This window comes from Manduca sexta, chromosome 4 (genome assembly GCF_014839805.1).
Source record: "Manduca sexta isolate Smith_Timp_Sample1 chromosome 4, JHU_Msex_v1.0, whole genome shotgun sequence".
Taxonomy (NCBI): Eukaryota; Metazoa; Arthropoda; class Insecta; order Lepidoptera; family Sphingidae; genus Manduca; species Manduca sexta.
This window is the reverse complement of record NC_051118.1, coordinates 8,542,712-8,564,822: the sequence shown is the minus strand read 5'-3', so window position 1 is coordinate 8,564,822 and position 22,111 is coordinate 8,542,712. Positions and strand designations below refer to the sequence as shown.

At 40.4% G+C, this 22,111-nt stretch overlaps 1 protein-coding gene across 2 annotated transcripts; it reads right to left on the bottom strand.

Annotated features, from left to right (window-relative positions):
• Positions 1-1,094: 1,094 nt before the first annotated feature.
• Positions 1,095-19,308, bottom strand: LOC115443215 (facilitated trehalose transporter Tret1). 2 transcript variants are annotated; one of them, XM_030168539.2, is made up of 8 exons: positions 19,188-19,308; positions 14,668-14,897; positions 13,102-13,422; positions 12,556-12,682; positions 10,675-10,749; positions 3,141-3,358; positions 2,669-2,851; positions 1,095-2,287 (listed from the first exon to the last, which is right to left on the bottom strand). In XM_030168539.2, the coding sequence occupies exons 1-8, from the start codon at positions 19,246-19,248 to the stop codon at positions 2,048-2,050; spliced, it is 1,455 nt and encodes a 484-aa protein (XP_030024399.2). In that variant the 5' UTR covers positions 19,249-19,308; the 3' UTR covers positions 1,095-2,047. The 2 variants fall into 2 exon arrangements, with proteins under 2 accessions (XP_030024399.2, XP_037297203.1); XM_037441306.1 differs by lacking the exon at positions 19,188-19,308 and adding an exon at positions 18,888-19,011.
• Positions 19,309-22,111: the final 2,803 nt, after the last annotated feature.

Here is a 22,111-nt window from a genome sequence, read left to right as displayed (position 1 = left end):
TCGGGAATGTGATATTGGATATTTCTGCTCAGTATCAGCCCGGAGCTACGTATTTGTGACCGATATAACTATAAGTTGACTCCCATGACGTCATGCGACTGTACACATTAAGCAGAAAGTCGGTGTCTTGGTTGCACCTCTACCTCGCCCTCCGATGATAAGGAGGAAAGCCGTGATGTATGCGTATTTATTAGCCCCTCATCACTTTATAAATCATAATATATCAAGCGCAGTAATTTTATTTAAATTAAACTATTTTAAGAATTTTATCGCGGTTTTAATATTTTTTAAAATTCGTAAAATAGTTTAACTTAAATGTCTAACATTCGCGTAAACTTAAGAAATCATTATGCAGTAATTTTACTCAGGTTTATTTTTCTTCGACCCATCAAGGATCTCTAAATTACGTGGAACTGTCATCACGCCGATTGCGATTCGTCGCCTCGTATTTAACGAAGATAATATAATATATTTAGTATTAAACAAATTATAATGTGCATCCATAAATCTTGATTAATTTGTTGATTGTTTCTGACAGTTTGTTTTCAGGCCCATAGATATGTATTTTTATAGATGGGAATACTTGTACATACAACCCTTTGGTTACTTGCTTTTTAAAGAATTTTAACCGACTTCAAAAAAATGAGGAGGTTAATTCGACTGTATTTTTGCCATCATTGCGCCTGACTAACTTTTAAGATGGAAGAACTGTCACAATTATTTTTAGCTCTACCCGTAATTCAAATCCAGAACCTCAGCGCGGTAGTCGTACCGCATACGTATTACTACTACTCCACCGAGGCAGTCAAATACTAAACCTTTAGGCCTTATAGGCAAGGAGTAAGGATTATTATGTCCAGTAGTTACACTCGTTACAACGTTCTTCAAACCGGAACACAACAGTGACTACACACTGCTGCTCGCCGTCAGAAATAGACATTGCGGTGGTACCTACCCAGGCGGTCTCCCAAATATGAGAGACCACCAGTTTTTCTTGGATATTTTATGTTTTTAGCCTATATTTATTATTAATGTGTATTATTAATTCATTTATACAGACAGTGCTATCTTGGAATAGTGAAAATAAATCAAAATACCATAAATTAAAACACATTTTAATAAGTAATTTTAACATTATATCACATTCACAAATTACATTATTTTTATGAAAAATAATATCGACGGTTCTAAGGCTAATTTTCGACACAAGTTTCATAGATATTAAAAATGAGCATTCTTTTCTTTTTTTTTTAAATAGCAAATTTTTTCGAAAAAAAATCTCACTTAAGTCAATTAGCCTTTCAACCGTCAATATATCGCACTCTTAGAACTAAAGTGACCTAACTCAAAATTTATATATTTTATGATTTGTTTATAGATACTCTCCAAAACATGCTCTGTAACCCTATGACGAGAAAAAGACAAAATTACAGAATAGAAACAGAGATTCTCACTTTGGACGACCGCCAAATTCACTGCCTTCTATATTGTATTCCAATCTTTTTTTATTCGTTTTCCACAAATCATCTTTTTTAAGTTCGGTCACTTTAGTTCTAAAGGTGGGATATACTTATATCTTAAGATCACACTAATAAATGCCTTGATTTGAAAACCAACCAATATAAATACTAAGGAGTAACCACAAGTCCAAAAGTGGCCTGTATTTAATTATATACAGAAATACGTTCACTGTTTTCACAAAAACAGAGTTTTTATATGTACACGCCAGAGTTACCCCACTGCACCTGTGGTAATTAGAGTGGGGTCCAGTAGAATGTCGACTAACCAGAGATGATTAACTCTCGACAGTCGACACAATTATGCCGGCCTATTGGAACCAGATATACTCAGACTGATTCCGGAACGCGACACACTAGACCACTATAGGTTTTACCACCTTGTGTACGGTGGTCGCTATCCAGGCGGATATAAAATATATCCTATCACTAGCAACGTACGTACATTTCACTTACAAATAATATTGTAACTGGCCCCTTGCCTCTACTACACTCATTTCAGACAGTCCATAACTGGTCTAGTGAGGTATTTATTTAGCATCTCGCCTCCTTTCTTTAATAAAAAGCAGTTGAATAGCATCAACAGAAAGACCCTTGGTCTCTGGTAAGTAGAAGAGGCAGTAGACGACTCCGAAGGCGCTGGATGCGGCGAATATGTAGAACAATGGCGCTAAGCCGAAGACCTCAACCATGATGGAGAAGATGGTGAGCGTGATAAAGTTCATGATCCACGCGCAAGCGTTGACGAGATTGCTGCAGAGGCCTCTCACCTGGAAATGTAACGTTTATAAAAGATATTGTAAGGTTTAGTATGGTTTGAGGTGTCTACTAGTTGATTTCGTGAAGAAAAACTAATTATAAGACTTTATTAAATCTCTTATCATTTAATAGACTAGTAATTGTCGTACTTTTGAAGAAAAAAATAATTTATGAAAAATGTATTAAGTTGTTGTAATGCTATATGAATTTCATAGGCAGTCGATATTTTGAAGGCAAAAGAATATTTTATAAGAAATCAAGTTTCGGGAACTCTAAACATTTAGTTCTTTGTTTCAAACAACGTTGTAGTTGACGGTTAACATAATTTTCGAAATCATTTTTTTTTAATCTTGAATAATAGCATCGATAAAGATAATTAATACCCAAACTACCTCAGGTAAGAAGAACTCGGCAGCTATCACGAAGGGTATCGGAGCTGGTCCCAGGTTGTAGAAGAAGCAGAAGCCGTATATAAAGATTGCTGAGACGTAGTTTGGCGCCCAGTGGAATTGAAGCTGCGTGCCCAGGAGCAGTATGCAGACTCCTGCTGCGAAGGTCGTTCCAATCATCAGGTACTAGGGGAAAAGAAATCGTACGTTAATAAAAGAATTTTTAAAGCTTCTTATTTCTTTGTGGTTTTTCTTCACTCTGCTCTCATATGATAATAAAATTATCATATGAGTAGTACTTTTCTTATTAATCATGGTAAATGTTTGGTAGAAGTTACCGCCGAATTTTAGAATGAATTCTGTTTGATTTTGGTGTACACATCCAAAGTTATTGGAATGTTATTAGCTGTGATAATAGACCTATTAACTCTGCAAGTGGAGCTTTAAAATTTAAAAAATCCAGTATACTTCCTACCTTCCTCCCAAGTTTATCCACAAGTACTCCGCACAAGAGGCTTGCAATAATGAACACTATAGCCAAGATAATAGAACACTGATTTGATTCCATTGATGGAACAGCTTCTTTGAACAATGGTTCTGCGTACACCTGCATAACTATGACGCCCATCAGCACTGTGTAAGCCATCACTATGATAGCCACTTTTAGTCCACGTTTTGATGATTGGGAGTTTTCTGTAATAAAAATAGGGTCCAAGATTTAATTTTTCATCAGCGAGTCCACCGCTGGACATCGGTCTCTCCTAAAAATATTCCAATTCATCATTTGATGATTTGCTTCTCTAGTTATGTTTTTGTACACAAACATGACAAAGCGACTCCACTGCACAAAGCAAAGGAGAGACTCAAGACAGAGTACTGACGCTATCCCTCGCCAGTCGATATAATTATGCTGGCCAGTTTGAAACTGTATATAGGTATATATAGGCTGATCCCGTGACAAATTTAGCCGGTTTTAGACCTTGTGCACGGTGGTCGCTATCCGGAGAGATGTCCTTACAGCAACACCAGCTGCAAATGTGTTTAAATATAGTCAAAACGTCGGATAAATGCGACAAACGTAAGATTTTAAACCAGGGTTTTAGGAACGAGCTTGAGAGCAACCAGACTTTTTACTACTAGACGGTGACATATTAAAGTTTACCAACTTCTCCTTGTACAAAGATCTCTAGCCAATCAGCTTCAAAAGAGTATATATTTTGGCGCCAACAGAGTTTGATGTTTCAATTCGTACTGGACTATGATTCAGATATTATATAAGCAAAATCTTTAAATCATTTAATAGACATTAAGTTTATTTGAAACGATATTATTTTTACCTAAAATAAAACCGGTTTAGTAGATTATAATTTAAAATGTTGGTACACAAAAGTACAGACATTTGAATACATTATTATTCTATTTTGTTGCTGACTCTACTATTCCAAGTTCAATAAATTAACACCTAATGACATTCTGATCATTAAATTAATTTGCAGTTATTGGGCTGTAAAAAAAAATTAGTTTGTAATAAAATATAATTTTATATGTTTAGTTAAAACATCTCATAAAGTAACATTAATGAATACTCGTAGATTATCTATAGCTTTAAAACGGTCAAAAATATGTAAATAAATGACTTATTAATGATTCGATAGCATCCATAAAAATATCAAAACATTATGAACATGATTTTTTAACGTATGCTGGTCGTAGAATAGTAAGCCGCCATGTTGAAATATGTCAGTAATTTTTAAAACTAACTTTGTGTCTGTGTAATAAGATTCAGAATCACCTAACAATATTATTTGAAGTGACATATTTTTTTTTTTAAATACAAGTTCAGCCATATTTTTTTTTTATTCTTTGACTGTTTTAACTGTTCGGTTACAGGTTTTATCACTGAGGAAAGGGAAACCGCGAACGTTAAATATGTTAATCGAGTTGTTTTATCTAAGTACATTGTGTTTGTTGGTGGCAAACGAATTTAGAACTTAATCCCTCAAGATTAAGGTTAAGCTTATCTTTGATTGTATTAATACGTCTAGATGGAATGTGGAATCAAATAAAGTTGCTAAATATACTTTTGGGCTCTAATGACTCAGCAAATAATTTATTTATTTCTGATTTTAATAAAACTTGTTTTGTATTTTTCTCCACTGTTTTATATTAAGGTAAGTTTAGTTTATGCGTACATAACCGTATTTTCTTATTTTAATAATATTTCTTAAATAGTTAATTAATGAAAATGAAAGAAAACATAGCATCATCACTAATTTCCTATCTAGACTCTACATTATCAATTTCTAAAACAATATTTGCAGTGTGCACCTTCCATTCAAATCAGGCCATCTAGACGTGTATATACTAAGTTATCTAGAGATGGTGATTTGATAATGTATTGTAGGGACACAGAATGAATATGGTAATTGTTGGAGACGAATGAAACTCGAAGCTCGGATTAATAATGAATGATTTATTGATACAGGTGCCCTATATTTATATCAATTGCTTAACGCCAGTAAGATCGACACAACCAATGAGTGCGCGCGGGCAGCAGTCCATCTCTCTCGCACGAACCTATAGCGCGCCCGCTCGCACACTATAAATATGCGCGCCTCAGCGCGCCGATGGCTGATTGCACCTCAGGTCCGATGCCGGTGAGCACGCCACGTACCGTCTTGGTTTGTTCGATTGGACAGACATTTTGCGCTCCATGTACGCGGTGTGAGATTGCACCCACTGTAGCCAGTTCGCATGCTTAACAGCGATATGTGGTTATATGGGTAGATCCCACATCACTCCCCCTCAAGCGAAGCGTACATTTGGTTTTACCACTCTCCCGGATCTGGTGACGTAGGGCTGGTTAGACTGTCGAAAACTAAGGTCGGCTGTCTCCTCGATCGTTTCAGTGCAGATGTAGGCTGGCTTAAGCCTGTCTAGCGATATCACAGCTGAACGAAGCGGTAACTTGATCTTAAAGTATTTGTCGTAACGCTTGATAACTTCGTAAGGGCCGTCGTAGGGCGGAGTCAGCGGAGGAACAACTTGATCGTTTCGCACGAAAACATGTGTGCACGTTGCCAGGTCTTTGTGCACGAACGGCTCTCGTCCAGTACTGTTAGAGCAAGATGTAGACTTGAGCGATGCCATGGTGTCCATAAGCCGACGAATGTAGTCATTTTCCTCATGACTTAACTTAGCCGTCGGGATGATGAAATCAGAGGGTAAACGGAGTGTTGTTCCGTATGTCATCATTGCCGGGCTAAATTTTCCGTTGGGGCGGAGTGCGGTGCGTAATCCCAAAAGCACTGTAGGCAATTCATCCGTCCACTGAACGGAGTTACCGCGGGCCATTAGTGCTGCTTTCAAGGTTCGATGCCATCTTTCGATAAGGCCATTGGATTGTGGATGATAGGCTGTAGTGCGGATGCGTGAGATGCCAAACTTCTTCATCAGTGAGTTGAAAAGTTGCGACTCGAATTGCCGGCCTTGATCGGTTGATATGCGTGACGGGCATCCAAATCTTGTAATCCAGTTGTTGTATATAGCTTTCGTTACGTTTTCCGCCGTGATGTCAACTAGTGGAATTGCCTCCGGCCACCTGGTGCAACGATCGATGATAGTAAGACAGTAGCGACAATTATTAGACAATCGCAGTGGTCCCACAATATCGACATGTATGTGTTCGAAACGCTTAGAAGGCGGAAATTCGCCTAAAGGTGTGGTTACATGGCGGTGTATCTTGGCTCGCTGACAGTCAAGGCATGCTCTGGCCCAGTTGCTGATGTCTTTGTTCATGTTTGGCCAAAAGAATTTCGTACTGATCTGCTTCCGTGTGGCTCTGATACCTGGTGACACAAATCGTGTTGCGCTCTGAATGCAGCAAAACGATATATTGGCGGCAGATATGGTCGAGGTTTGCCAGTGGACATCTCGCATCTGATTGGTCGGTTGTTTCCTTGCTCGGTGACGTCACTGAAGTTCAAATTGGCTTGCTTTTCAAGTTGCTCTAGTTCAGGATCGCCGCGTTGATCGAGAGATAGCTTTTCGTAATCGATGGGGGAAGGACATTGTAATTCTTCGATGCGAGACAATGCGTCGGCCACTGCATTTTCGTCGCCGCGCACATATTCTATGTTTCCACAAAATTGGCTGATAAAGTGCAACTGCCTCTCTCTCTTTGGCGTGTCGGTACTGCTTGCAGGACGTTTGAGTGCATAAGCTAACGGTTTATGGTCAGTGAATACGGTCACTTCGCAGCCTTCTATAAGTCGTCGAAAGTGTTTCACCGCAGTGTAAATAGCCAGTAATTCGCGATCATAGACACTGTAGCGACGCTGTGTTGGGCTCATCGTCTTGGAAAAATATGCGAGTGGTTTCCACACATCGCCCACCTTTTGTTGCAATACGGCACCAAGGCTGCAGTCAGAGGCGTCTGTCATTATTGCCAGTGGGGCACCGATGACTGGGTGCGCCAAAGTCGTGGCTTTCAAAATGCTTTGTCGGCACTTTTCGAAAGCTTCATTAGCTTCTACGTTCCACTCTATCGGTGACTTGTCGTTGCGTTTCCTATCTTGCAAATATTTGTTAAGCTCAGTTTGCAGCTCCGCTTGATGTGGCAAACAGCTACGATAAAAATTGATCATGCCCAGGAAACGGCGTAACTCGGCGACTGTTTTTGGTTTTGGGTAGCTGGATATGGCCTTGACACGTTCATCAGTGGGTTGTATGCCATCAGCAGACACGTTGTAGCCAAGAAAATTGATTCTTTCTTTTCCAAACTCGCATTTTTCGACTTTTATAGTGATACCATATTTATCGAGGCGTTCTAGGACTCGCCGTAATAGATTTTTGTGGCTCTCTTCGTCCATCGAATATAATAAAATATCGTCGACAAAACAAAACAATTGTCTATGCCTCGTAGAACCTCGTGCATAAACCTTTGAAATGTTTGGCTGGCATTGCGTAATCCGAACGTCATACATTTGAATTCAAACAAGCCAAACGGTGTGGTTATCGCCGTTTTCTGGGAATCTTCCTTGGCAATCGGGATCCAATAATATGCCATCCTTATGTCTAGTTTAGAAAATATTTTCATATTGTGCAATTGATATGTAAAATCTTGTATGCGAGGTATCGGGTAGCGGTCGGGCAGGGTGACAGCGTTCAATCTTCGATAGTCGCCGCATACACGTAGACCTCCATCCTTCTTTACGACGTGCAGAGTGCTCGCCCACGGACTCTTGGAGGGTGTGCAGATACCCATCTCTAGCATCTTGTTGAATTCTTCCTTTGCCACCTTATACTTGTCAGGAGGAAGGGGGCGGGGCTGGGCGAAGAGCGGGGGCTTGAAGTTTCTATGTGGTGAACGACATCATGTTTTACCGGCTGTTTAAGTGACATCGGTCGTAAAAGGTCCGGATACTGGATCAGGATGTCGTGGTATGCTTGGTCATGGTTAATGATGTGTATTGTTCCCTCGAATGTTTTCACTTCAAAGGCGTCGATTGCTAATTCTGTGACCTTGTCGATCAGTTTTTTCGATGAAGATCGATTAGCAACTTGTAGTGACGGAGAAAGTCTGCTCCCAGGATAGAGGTTTTGACATCGGCGATAACGAATGTCCACGACAGATTACGACGAAGGCCTAGATTGAGCCTGAGCGTCTTCTCTCCGTATGTTTTGATGGGGGTATTATTCGCTGCGTATAGTCTATAGTCACTTGATCTCTTGATTTTTCTGCCAGGAGTGGCCGCTAACACTGATATTTCGGCGCCAGTGTCAACGAGGAAACGTTCTCGCGTGTCGCGATCGTAGACACATAGGCGGTTTGTGGTATTGGGGACATCGACGCCCGCCACATTCGATGTCTGTTCTAGTTTAACGGCTTCTGTCTTCTGCAGCACGGCGATTCGCAGCGCCTTGCCTTATCACCAAAACGATAGTGAAACCGGCACTCCCATGTCGGGTCGCCAGGTTTGGTAGACGACTTACTGCGTTGTCGAGGTCTCGAATGAGAACGATCAGGGCGTCTCTTGCGTGAGTAACGCTGCATTGACCGTCCACGCAGTTCAGCAACCTCCAAGGTCAGCCTTTCAATTTGTTTTGCCAATATTTCCAACTGTGTGGGTACCCCCGGGTCGCTTGTTTCTCCCGATACCGCTTCAATCTTTGCTGTGGCGGGTTCTGAGTACTCTACCATCTTGTCAGCCATGGCCGCCAGTGTCTCCAGCGACGACTCGGTGTTAACTGAGAGCACAACGCGTACTTGGGCGGGTAGATGCTTCATCCATTCAATACGCAGTCCGCCATCCGTAATCATCCCTCTACCAAGCTCTCGCATCTTGCGCAGCAGCTGAGAGGGTTTTTGATCACCCAACTCTAAGCCGCTGGTGAGTTTTTGGAAGTTTCTGACATCAGAGTCTTCGTACGCAGCTAACAAACGAGTCTTCAAAGTATTATATTTGTCAGTTGCGGGTGGATTGTAAAGAATATCTGTGAGGTGCTGGAGGTCCGTTGCCTGTAGCTGTTGCAGCACGTAGCGATATTTTTGATCATCCGAAGTCTTCAGCGGGTCCACAACGGCTTCAAATTGCACGAACCATGCCCGAGGAATTTCTCGCCAGAAAGGTAGAGGTCTGGACTGTATGGAGACAGCTGCCACGTCGAGTTCGAGCTTCGTTTCCTGATTTGCTTCGGTCTTCTCCATCACGTCGGGGTCACCAAATGTAGGGACACAGAATGAATATGGTAATTGTTGGAGACGAATGAAACTCGAAGCTCGGATTAATAATGAATGATTTATTGATACAGGTGCCCTATATTTATATCAATTGCTTAACGCCAGTAAGATCGACACAACCAATGAGTGCGCGCGGGCAGCAGTCCATCTCTCTCGCACGAACCTATAGCGCGCCCGCTCGCACACTATAAATATGCGCGCCTCAGCGCGCCGATGGCTGATTGCACCTCAGGTCCGATGCCGGTGAGCACGCCACGTACCGTCTTGGTTTGTTCGATTGGACAGACATTTTGCGCTCCATGTACGCGGTGTGAGATTGCACCCACTGTAGCCAGTTCGCATGCTTAACAGCGATATGTGGTTATGTGGGTAGATCCCACAGTATTATGAAATATCGCATAATTGTTACATCAGTCAAAAATCTGATAACTCGTTTAACAAGCAAAGTATTTCAGTAGGCTCCTGTTTTAATCAGCAAAGGTGCATCAATTATTAAATAGATTTTATAAAAATATATCAAAAAATTAAACCGCCTTCAAACACCAAAAGAAAGGATCTTGACAAAATTGGTTAATCTTTCAAAGCGAAAAATGCCTAATATCTGCTGCCAAGTGGCTTACTCGATTTTATTTTATTGGTTTGAATGACGAGACGGGCTTGCCGTCCGCCTGAGTAGGGGATACGATCGCCCGTAAACAGTAGAAACACCATCCAACATCTTGAATTACAAAGTATTGTTTGGTATTCCACTACCCGAGATATTAAATTAAGTCTTATTATGTCCAGTAGTTACACTAGCCACAATGTTCTTCAACCCGGAACACAACAGTAACACACTGCTGCTTGCTGCTAGATATTGCGGTGGTACCTACCCAGACTCTCATATATGAGAGATCTTAGTCGAAAACAACACGGTTTTACTTATGTTTAAAAAGTAGTCGGAATCGCCGACGAGTTTCGACCTATTGTATTCAGTGATCGAGAGGCCTCCGCGACGCGACGTCCTCTTAGCACTCGCCCCTGAGGATGACCTACTTAATAGGTCGAAACTGGTCGGCGATTCCGACTACTTTTTATACGTGAGTAAAACCGTGTTGTTTTTGACTAATTTAATATGTCTCGCGTGAGATCTACCACCAGTGCAGCAGAACATCTAGAAATGTTTTGTAATTCAAAACCATGGATGTTACTGTTTATGGGCGATCGAATATTAACCAAGCAACTGATTTTCTCGTCTTATTATAATATAAAAATAACATAAAATTACTTAAGAACTGCCATTCAGAAACTGCTCTCTTCTCCTCAGCTTTGCCTTCAACCAGCGCATCAGTTACTCCAGGATCTGAAATCAGAATGAACGTATTTTATTTGTTTTGTCATCAGCCTTGAGCCTGGATAGTATACATCTATACTAATACTGCTGGCAGTAGGATATATTTGATATCCGCCCGGATAGCGACCACCGTACACAAGGTGTTAAAACCCACCATAGTAGCCCACATAAGTTTCGCGTTCCGGGATCAGCCTGTGTATATCTGCTTCCAACAGGCCGGCATAATTGTGTCGACTGTCGAGGGGTAATCATCTCTCGTCAGTTGACATTCTATTGGACCCCACTCCACTTAACATCCGGTGCGATGTACTTTCCCTTGCCCGTACATAAATCGAAGTTCGAGTTGGCCTATTACTATTCAGGGAAAATGGCGTCGTTTACCATCAAGCGTATCAGGTATGTTTCCAACTCCTTCCTATCTTTCGTTAATTTTGTGCGTGAGCCTTGACACGTGCCGAGCTTCGCCACTCGATATCATAAAAGTCGCGCCACTGACGATCCTGGGTTACAGGAGTTGCAGTAGCGTGAACAGAAAGGCTAATGTTTCAATAGCAGCTTACTCGTCGTGTCATTACACTATATTAAACATTCTCCTCAAAATGTATATCACGTAGACCTACGAGCGATGAATACATAAATAGTATCACACCTCTATCCCATAGGAGTAAGCAGAAGTATGGATTTCCATTTTACATGATTCTAGCGCTCCCTCCACCATCATTAATGTTTTCATGCATTCCCGCTAGTTGAGGTTTCTTTTGACCTGGCCGAAGCGAAGAATGATTTATTTCTTTAGATTGTACTCTCAAGAAAATTATTCAAACTTTGTTCAACCGTACATCAGAGCATTTCCCTGGGTATATTATTTGTTCCACCTGACAATACTTTGCACCAAATTATAAAAGACATGACCTTCCGCTGCTACAGACGTCCAGAAAAGAGATATATTGCAACTGAACTGCTTCTTCTCTACTGCTCAGTATTCTACACTATCAGACAAGCTAATTCTATCTTTATTCCTACAAAAACTGTATAATAAAACGTAACAAAATTTATTAAAATATAGAAAAAAACATTTGCAATTAAACTGGATTTTGTAAAATATTTGCATTCAAGTGAATGACATGAGATAAAATTAGCAAAACAGATTGCGAAAGTAAACGCAATTATCAGATATAACAGTACTCACAAAAACGTTACAAAGTTATTTGATTGTCTTTGATAATAGACAAATAAAGAACGAATACGCGACAGACATTTACATACGTCGTGGCGAAACCTTGAGAGTGCATCGTCAGAATTTCTAAGGTGTGTAAAGTCTACCCACCCTACAAGGACAGGGTGGTGGAGTAAAGAATAAGCCGTTTCAGTAGGATAGGAGTACCGGGATCAGCTGTTGGACAGGACATAACATATAGCTGGCATTATAACTATTAGATTCATAGATGAATACAAATAAAATCGGCCATAGCCTAGATGGGTGTGGAACTGACTACCGAGACAAATTCGCAGGTTCAAAACTCAAGGGCACACTCCTCTGACTTTTCTAATGTTATGTGTGTATTCTTTGTGAATTATCACTTGCTTTAACGGTGAAGGAAAACATCGTGAGGAAATATGCATACCTAAGAAGTTCTCTATAGGAATTTTGAGAGTGTGTGAAGTATGCCAATACGCACTAGACCAGCGTAGTAGATTAAGATCTAATCCTTCTCGATAATAGAGGAGGCCCGTGGTCAGCAGTAAGACAATATATAAAACAGAGCTGATATTTTTATACATACAGATTTACAATCACTGAAGTTATGACCTCACCTTTCCCTCCTTCTAGCCTGGTCTCCAACGCAGGGTCGAGCTGCAGCTTGATCTTCGCCAAGGCCACCTCCACTTCTTTAGATGTCACCGACACTCGACGGTAGAATGCTAGCGACCTCGCGGCCTCCTGTTTATATTGGAGCAGTAAATATTTGAGCAACGTCTCGGAGAATAACAAAGATCATTTATGTGTTTAAATGAGTATTGAGACGCAGACAAAAACATACATCACGCCTTTGTCCCATGATGTGATATAAGCCTATCACCATAACGGACAGAAATTTTAGACTGCGGTCAGATACTAAGTCAAAACCTTTATATTTCTTTCCCGACTGGGGATTCCAAAATGGAACAGTATAAAGAGTCCGTTGGAGTCGAAGGTTTCACCGGAAGGGGCCCGGTGTCGTACAATATACTCTATATGACACTAATGAAGCAGTTAAAATTCAAAAGTATCGAATCAAAAGTCTTAAAACCAGAACTTTCGATCGAATAGAAGCAAGCAGCCAATTCAAAATTCTCATAATTTATTTGTGATCAACTAACCTTCTCTTTCCCCGACTTCATCAGGAACACCGGCGACTCCTTCAACAGTCCAACTAGGAGGATATACAGGATTGATAGAGTCAGATGAACGTACACCACTTGCTCGTAGCTCAGGTATCCTCCCCAAGAATAAGATAGCAGGAGACCAAGGAATAATCCAGAGACTACTGAGGATGTGAGGGCTCCTCTAATAGCGTCCTGGGCTATCTCTGATATGTAGACTGAGGAAGCAGCCTGGCCAGCTGCCCCCATTCCTGCTAACCCCATGGCTGCTATAACGACGGTTACTGACTTGGTGTATGTAATTATGATCCAGCAGAACTGAAATATCATTAAACAATCTTAGTAATACATAGCATAATATTTTCTTTTTCTCTTTTTGTATATACATAAAGGTGTTTTTACATTTACATTAACTAGCTATGGAAGGCAAACTTTCCCTTGACCAGGCACTATTCCAGACTCTACATTAATGGTGAACAGAAAAAGCCAATATCAACTTAACCATCCCGGGGAAAGAAGCCAGTGAGTGAAGGAAATATTAATCACATGTTGTTATAATTTTTGTTTGATCTGTGAGATCTTCACACACATCATGCCTTTATCCCCGGAGGGGAGGCAAGAGCAACCAGAGCACCCACTTTTCGCCAAATGTGTCCCGTGCCATGGTATGAGGAGGTGAGCCTATCACCATATAAAGCACAAATTCTAATTTCAGGTAGAAAACCCAACATCACTGCCCAACCCAGGATTCGAACCCAGGACCTTAGAGCGCTGGCGTAACGCAGACGCAATACTACTCCACCAATAATGTACATTTTCCACGTCATGCAATAAGAGTAAACATTGATAATGAGGCTATTAAAAGATTTGTTAAATATGACGTAAGTAGGTAAGCTTTGCTGTCGGATTGAACCCACGCTGTGAAATTGTGCCATACAGAGGATGAAACGCGTATTATATTGTAATGAAACTAACTTTATCTTCCTTATTCTTATCTGGGGTCGTACTATGAACATGACAGAAAGGATCTGCTTCGGTTTTACGATGTAATAACTACCAGAAATTATTTTACTTAATAATCATTATCAACATCTTACCTAGTTTATTTAATACATTAGACAGGCAAGCATATGTGTCATCTGATATCAACCTCATTAACACACAGAATACAAGAAAAATCATGAATGCTTGCATATGGCTTCTCTTATTCCTTAATAGAGATTAGAGAAGGCAACGAAATATTTCGGGCAAGTCGTGACATATAAATTCTTACAAAATGTAAAACTTTCATTTCGAATCATCAGTCTGTTACATGTATTGTAGATGATTAAATAGCAACTGCTGGAGGTTGTTTTGAGTCATTTTCTTTGAAGGCTGCAGAAATTAATACGAGAAGAGCAAATCTGGTGCACGTCATACAGACTTTATTATCAGAGTTCATTCTGGATGATGTGGGGTTGGTAGCACATTAATGTCCTTTTGCGTTTCTCTCGATAAGGTCTTTAGTTTTACACCAGATGGCTCAAAAAATGAGGAATTAAACAGTAATGAAACATAACTTACCACATAAGGTAATCCGAACAGCATACAAGTATACTTCCTGCCAAGAGAGTTCAGCAAATATGTGCACAATGGAGTGGCCAACAGAGCGCCGATGTTGGCCAAACTGCCCAGCAACGACACTTCCACCGAAGACATTGGCGCTGAGAGGATGGTCGTGTTGGACACAAAGTTGGCCACATTGTAGGAGGGCCAGGCGAAGACATACCCAGTGAGGATTGTGATGTTGGCAACTGGAGAAAAAGAAAAAATATTTAAAGGAGTCTTAGCTTTTTACCGACTTAGCTCTCCGTACCAAAGTTAATAAAAATCTGTTCAGTGGCTTAGCAATCAAATTGTGACAGACAAATACATGGCACACGTTTATATTAATAGATATGGATTATTATTAATAGATATGGATTACTAAATGACGATACATTTTTTTTAATTACTAGACAAGTATGCCGCTTGCCTGATGGTAAGTATCACGTCTGCCCATCAAAATTTGAACCCAAAGTCTAAGGTCATGACTCAAATTAAGCGAGCCTCTACTTTTAAAACTCTACACGTCTCTTAACGCCTTATGAGAAAGTTATACTAAATTCACAAAAGTATTATTGCCTAGTTTTTTTTGACAGGCGTTTACAGTAATTTTGCTGATGAGAAGATATATTTTATAGCCGCCGGAATTGCAACCACCGTACATCAGGTGTTAAACTCGCCTTACTGGCCTACGTGAGTGTGTCGCGTTCCGGAATCAGTCCGTGTATATCCGGTTCCAACAGGTCGCCATAATTGTGTCGACTGTCGAGGGTTAATCATTACTCGTCAGTCAACACTCTATTGGACCCCACTCCATTCACTATAAGATGGAAAGGGACCACTTTGCCGACCACATATAAAAAAACAACCAACGTGATTGTAATTCTGTTTGAACGTGCTAATCTCTGAATCTAACAATCATACTGGTAATATAAAATTTGCAAAGGTACCTCAATTATTTAAATGACTGAATAAATTATTTTGTCACCCCTTTTTTTGACCTGTCATTAGTACTTTTATTTTATATTAGACTACATGATTAATGAAAACATGTTTAACTGTAGTTAAAGGTGGCCTTAGGAACGGCAAACCGGGCAACGGCCAGGGGCCTCTTGCTTACAAGGGCCTCACGCGGTACCTTGTAGGGCCTTTGTTTATCTTACCGACGAGACTAAAACGAGGAAACTTTTTGTTTGCTTTCCCCTGGGACCTCAAGTCATTTAGGGTCACTGACTATAGTGTTTTTGGAAAGTCGTGGTATGAAGTACCTATTTATACTGATAACTGTACAATAAATATACATTAAATAGTATAGAAATGACATGTATTTACTATTATTAAAAGGATCCGATATATTTGTTTTTACTTAATGATAACAAAATTATCATAAACATAGAAGATTTGTTGAACATAGCCTATTAGTTTTCGTCATCACAAAGCGTAAAAGAGTCAGCATCAACCAGTAAATAGGATCAAAACTTAAATTAAGATAATAATGCAGATAATGTTACTGAGCTGTAAATTTTAATCTAAAGCTTAGATTTGATAACAATGCTTGCTGAATCACAAATAAAGCGGTTTGAAATATAAATAATGAACTAGACATAAGTATATGTCAAACAAATTTAATCTTTACTTTAATTAAAAGAATATGAATTATCTTTACGCTGTCGCGGTACAATTAGTGCATATACCGCCATCTTGTCAAAATCGCCGGAACTGCAAGAGGATCGATGCAGTGACACAACTGTAGTGATATCACACAGCAAACACGATAAATGGCGACATCGATCCTGAATCACGCTTGCACAATTTGCGCGACGTGCAGCATATATACCACCTCCGAATAAGACCTCGGAGGGGCCGTGGCCGGTCAGGCGCAACATCTGCCTGACTGGAAATCTTCCCCTTCCATAAAGGAACGCAATCATCTGTTCCTCCACAGCGGCATTAAACCTTTACGCCGCTAAAACGTGAATATTATATGTATCATTTCTGACTATCTTACTTAATGTTATAAATGCTAAACTATTCTACAATTTTTTTAATTATTCTTAGAAGTAAACTCAGAATCCGCTAAATAGATTTGTACGAAATTTGACACACGCATAGATCATGTCCTTGATTAACAAATAGGGTCCTTTATATTCCGATAATTTCCTTCTGTGGGAAATAATTTAATTTAAATCTGTTTTAATTTGTCGTGCAGCGGGCTATCAGGACATACCGCACTGTCTCTTTCTAGGCGGCTTATCTTTTGGCCGTATACCTGCCTTATGATCTGGGCGTCAAATCTCTCTCCAACATCTTTCATTGAAGGGAGAAGGCGTTCAGTAGCGGTGAGCGTCCGGCCCCGAAGGAGGTAGAGGTCATGAAGGCCTCCATATGGCGAGCCGCCGTAGATGAGTGACGTCTTAGGCTGAAGGCACAGTCAGCGGGGCACCGGACCGTCGCGGCAGTGAGACCTGTCTTTACCGAGTGGCTGGACAGGCGCCACGGTGCGGCGACGTTCCAAACAGGTACTTATCGGGCATGACTGCTTCGGTAAGTATCTGTGTCGTATCGTATGGGCGGAGGTAATAGCTGTGTGTCACCACTGTGAGAACTGCCCCCTGGATACGGCCCAACATACTTTGGAGTTTTGCCCAGCCTGGGACGAAGAACACAGCGCTTTGTTGGTCGTCAGAAGAGACCTCTCGCTGTCATCCCTGATTGCTTCCATGGGTGGCCGCCAGAGAGCCTGGCGTGCGATGGCCCACTTCTTCGCAGTAGTCCTCTCGCCGAAGGAGAGTGTCGAGAGGAACCGGGAGCGTGAGGATCCCTGCCACCAACAAAGGAGACGTACGTGGCGCCGGGTGGACGACTGACCGGCGTCTCCCACCCTGTGGATTGGGGGCATTTGGAGAATTCCACCACGGTATCCCCTGTCTGTCATAAGAAGCGATTAATAGGGACCACGGCAGAAGGCTTTCCGCCTTTTGTGAACGTTGTGCATACTCAGCACATTGTGGTGAACCCCGAGATGGACGGCAGCGTGAAAGGTAAGCCTCATACTGCCGTTGAAGCTGAGAGCGTCCTTCGGTTGCGCTGAGGCATCTGAGAAAAAGCCGCCAGTGGCCCACGTAAGTAAATTGCGTTCCGGGATCATCCTGTGTATATCCAGTCCTAACAGGCCGGCATAATTGTGTCGACTGCCGAGAGGTGATTATCTCTCGTCAGTCGACACTATAGGACCCCACTCCATTTATGATCACGGCCAGTGGGATCACTTTGGCGTGTCTGTATAAGAAATAAGTTTTTTTTTATTTTTATTCTGGAAAACTGGAAATTTAATATCAGGGTTGGTGCGAGGACCGAAGTATAATAAATTATTTAAAGAGAGCTGTGTTGTAACTAGTTTTTTTAGTCAGCAAATCATGTTTCAACATTCTGACGGATAATGTCGCAAACAAAAGGTTATAAATTAATTAATTAGCAGCGGTTTTTCGAGTTAAACTTTGTGAAATAAACTAAAATGGGGGCGAGAAACAAAATATTACTTTGATCATATTACTTTGTAACTGACAGTCGCTTCGAGAAAATTCTGGCCTATTATAGCTGTTGAGCATTTGCGTCACATCTACCGAAACAATTTGCGAGCGTCCGGCGGGGCGTCAAGCGATTTGACCAGGTACCTTCTTATAAACAGTCCCGTAAAACAACTTTGCCAAAATTGTAATTAGCATAAGACATATTCCAAATATAAGCACAAATATGCAACACGCACTTAGAAATAGTAGTCACTTTTAAAGAAATTGATTAAAACGCACTGTCGATCAAAGCTCAAAAGTTAACGTGGACCTCTCTCATGGAAGTCTCTCATCTGTGAGATTCCAACTGGGTAGGTACCATCGCAATGTGTTTCTGCCGCCAAGAGCAGTGTGTAGTCACTTGTGTTCCGGTTTGAAGGACATTGTAGCCAGTGTAACTACTGGACATGAGACTTAACATCTCATGTCTCAGAATAGCAAGAGCAGTGGAATACCAAACAATACTTTGTAAGTCAATGTGTTGGATGGTGTTTCTACTGTTTATGAGCGGTCGTATCGCTTACCATCAGGCGAACAGCAAGCTCGTCTCGTCATTCAAAGCAAAAAAAAAATCAATATAAAGTTAATTTCACATGGTAGACAATAACAATATGATTGGTTCATGCTTACCATTAAAGCGTAGTTTGATAGTTTACTGGAAAGGTTAGTGCACAATAATTACTATTACAGTGCCCTTAAGCCCAAACAGAACCATGCTTACAGTTTTAGCAGAAGAAAACATCGACATGATTATCTACTCAGCCGAGACCTTGCAAAAGAAAGCCGCCTTTCCTAGGAAAACGTAGTAAAATATCGATGTCGCTATCCAAATACTAATTCTTTTAAAAGCATAAGGCACAACCTCTACTCTTTTAAAAGCACATTACAAAAGCCAACTTTTCTTTTAAAAGTAATAAAAAAGGCACAAACTAAACAAAGTCGCCAACGCCTGTACCAGGAACCCAGATATTGTAACAACTTCGCCGTCCATCGCTCACAACCGAACAGAAGGATCGTATGTATCTGAATGACAAAGCCAGCAAATGACGTGGTTTATTTTTTCTGTGATATTTGTTTAGTACGTAGCTTTTGATACGCTGGATTTTCTAATCGGAATTTTTATAATTCATTGGTTGGTTTGTCTGTCTGTTTGAATTCAGGATCGGTTTTATACAATGAATGGGGACCCAGCTTGTAGCAGAAATGAAACAAACCAAGTAGGTCTAGATACTATATTTATTAAATTAATGAGTCCATGTGCCATCCTTTGAGATCATGAGGCATTTGTTAAGTTCCAGTTTGTAATTCAATGCGGAATAATTTTGAAGGAATATGAACCTTAAAATACAATATCCTACTTTTAGATTCTCTACTGCTTACATAAGGATTTAAAAATGGATAATGCGAGACACAATTATTATTTTTAATTCCAACAGAAAAATCGCAAATATTACGGACTACGGAGGACTACGTACCTATTATATGTATTAATCAGGTAACAGTTTCTTAATCTAAATTGTTCAACAAATCAATTAAGAAAGAAACTTTCAATTATAGTAATAATATGAAAACAACATATTTACAGCTCCGCCATTTTTTGCTGCTATCCGGCGGACTATAAAAAACGTCTCCACATGCGTAACAAATTATAATTTAAATACAAAAACCCTAAGTTAATACTTATAATTTATTAAATTAATTTATCGGCAAGCAAAGCCGTAGTACGACAGTTCTGTTTACCCAAGTTTACAACCTGATTACGTATGTTACGACAAACCATATAAGCTGATTCCTACCGGGTTGTCTTTTGCAAATTAACTAAAAACAAACGTAATAATATGAGTAGAATATTAATAATATCAGCCCTATATTATATACTGTCCCACTGCTGGGCGCGTGCCTCCTCTACTACTGAAAGAATTAGACCTTAGTTCACCACGCTGACCTAGTGCGGATTGGTAGACTTCACACACCCTCAAAATACCTATAGAAAACTTCTCAGGTATGCAGGTTTCTTCACGACGTTTCCCTTCACCAATAAAGCAAGCAATAATTCACAAAGAATACACACATATTTTTTTTTACACAGTCAGAGGTATGTGCCAGGTGCAGTGCGTTCTACACTCAACTAGGCTATCGCAGCTTGTAATAATATTACTAGAATATCTAGGAAATTAAAATAAATAATTTAATGTTTAGTTATTTAAATCAATGCTTGAATACCATGAGTGCAACAGAAACCAAATAACCTGGAGAAGTTGGTGCTCACCGGCAAGCTCGAAGGCAAGCGACCAAGTGGACGTAATCCGAAGCGCAGGTCAGACGACAGTCGCCGGTCGCCAACTCCCTCAATATGCCAATGAGCGTAGCAGTGTACCAAACCAAAGATCGCGTCTCGTGCAGAAGACTGCAGCAATGACTTTTGATGTTTAAGCGAATGTTAGACATTAAAATTAAACTATTTTTCAGATTTTCGCGCAGTTTTTATATTTTAATTTTCTCCCGACGTTCGAAGACTTTGCCTCCTTGAAGTTTAATTTTAATGTCATTCAGTAGTCTTCTCCGCGAGGCGGGATTGGAAGGGATCACGATCTTCAGTAATAAGGAGAGAGAGAAAACAACATGGGTAGTTCAAATCCATTCGTCAAATTGTAATTCGCGCGAATTGCTCGCGCCTTGAATTATTCGGGCTGACCTTTCTTCGCAATTAGCGTTGCTAGACGTCCCGTATTTTATTTTAGGCATACTTTAAAATGTCCTGGGACAGACTCTGTCCCGTAAATCGATCAATCTACGATTGAAAACTCACGCACGCAAAGTTCGCATTTTCGCATACATCAATACGACTCGGTTTTTAAAAAATGAAATAAAAAGCGAGTTGATACGTGTTTTAGTTACGATTATAATTGTAAAAAATATGTTAAAACGAATAAAAATATGTCAAAACTTACTCGATACTCTATCCTCGAAATCCCGTATTTTATGCCTATTTAAGCATTTATTCCTTATGAGTTGAAAAAAAATCAGGCAACCTTATTCACAATATTGTTGTCTCTCTCACACACAACGTCTCTGTCTAAACTTTTGGACATGCGGTAAAAATACACGTGTGTGCGTGTATATTCCAGGGTAGCAACTATATAATCACAAGACAGCTAATAACAGGCGACCGTCAAAATATCTGACAGGAAGATCCAATGTAGCTCACTGCTCAATACCTTTAAATCAGTCTTAACTACATCTGTGAGCCATGAACACTTCCGCGTTGGTGAATATTCTTAAATATTTTAATGGGCCCTTACAATGTACGATGGTGTGCTAAACTTCGATATAATTCTAGTTGTTTTTATTGCTTTGACGAGACGAGCTTGCCGTAAACCTGATGATAAGCGATACAACCGCCCATAAACAGTAGAAACACATCCAACACCTTGAATTACAAAGTATTGTTTGGTGTTCCACTGCGCTCGCCATCCTAAAACATGAGATGTTAAGTCTTATTACGTCCAGAGCCCTTATTCTGTGGCTTTATTCTCTATCCCGCACGTTATTTTGAATAAGGGCCCTGTATGATAGTGTAAACGCGTAACGCGGCCGTGTCATGTTATCTTCGAGAAATGTGCGTGGAATGGTATTCTGTAAGCCAAATTTCTATAGTCCTAAACATGATGCGTTGTGTTACGTGCTTGTTACGCACTGTTAAAATAACGTGCGGGATAGAGAATAAGGCCCCAGTAATTACACTAGCTACAATGTTCTTCAAACCGGAACAGTGCCTACTGACTACACATTGCAGCTCGGCGGTAGAAGTAGACATTGCAGTGGCATCTACCCAGGCGGAGTCTCACATATGA

Bases quoted from the DNA above. Each gene is read 5' to 3' on its own strand.
- LOC115443215 (XM_030168539.2), bottom strand. From the start codon at position 19,248: ATGGACGGCGAAGTTGTTACAATATCTGGGTTCCTGGTACAGGCGTTG. The intron at 3,359-10,674 runs GTAATTTTATGT...TTTTTATTACAG, and splicing joins TTCTGAATGGCAGTTCTTAA to AAAACTCCCAATCATCAAAA. The intron at 2,288-2,668 runs GTAGTTTGGGTA...TTACATTTCCAG, and splicing joins CCGAGTTCTTCTTACCTGAG to GTGAGAGGCCTCTGCAGCAA.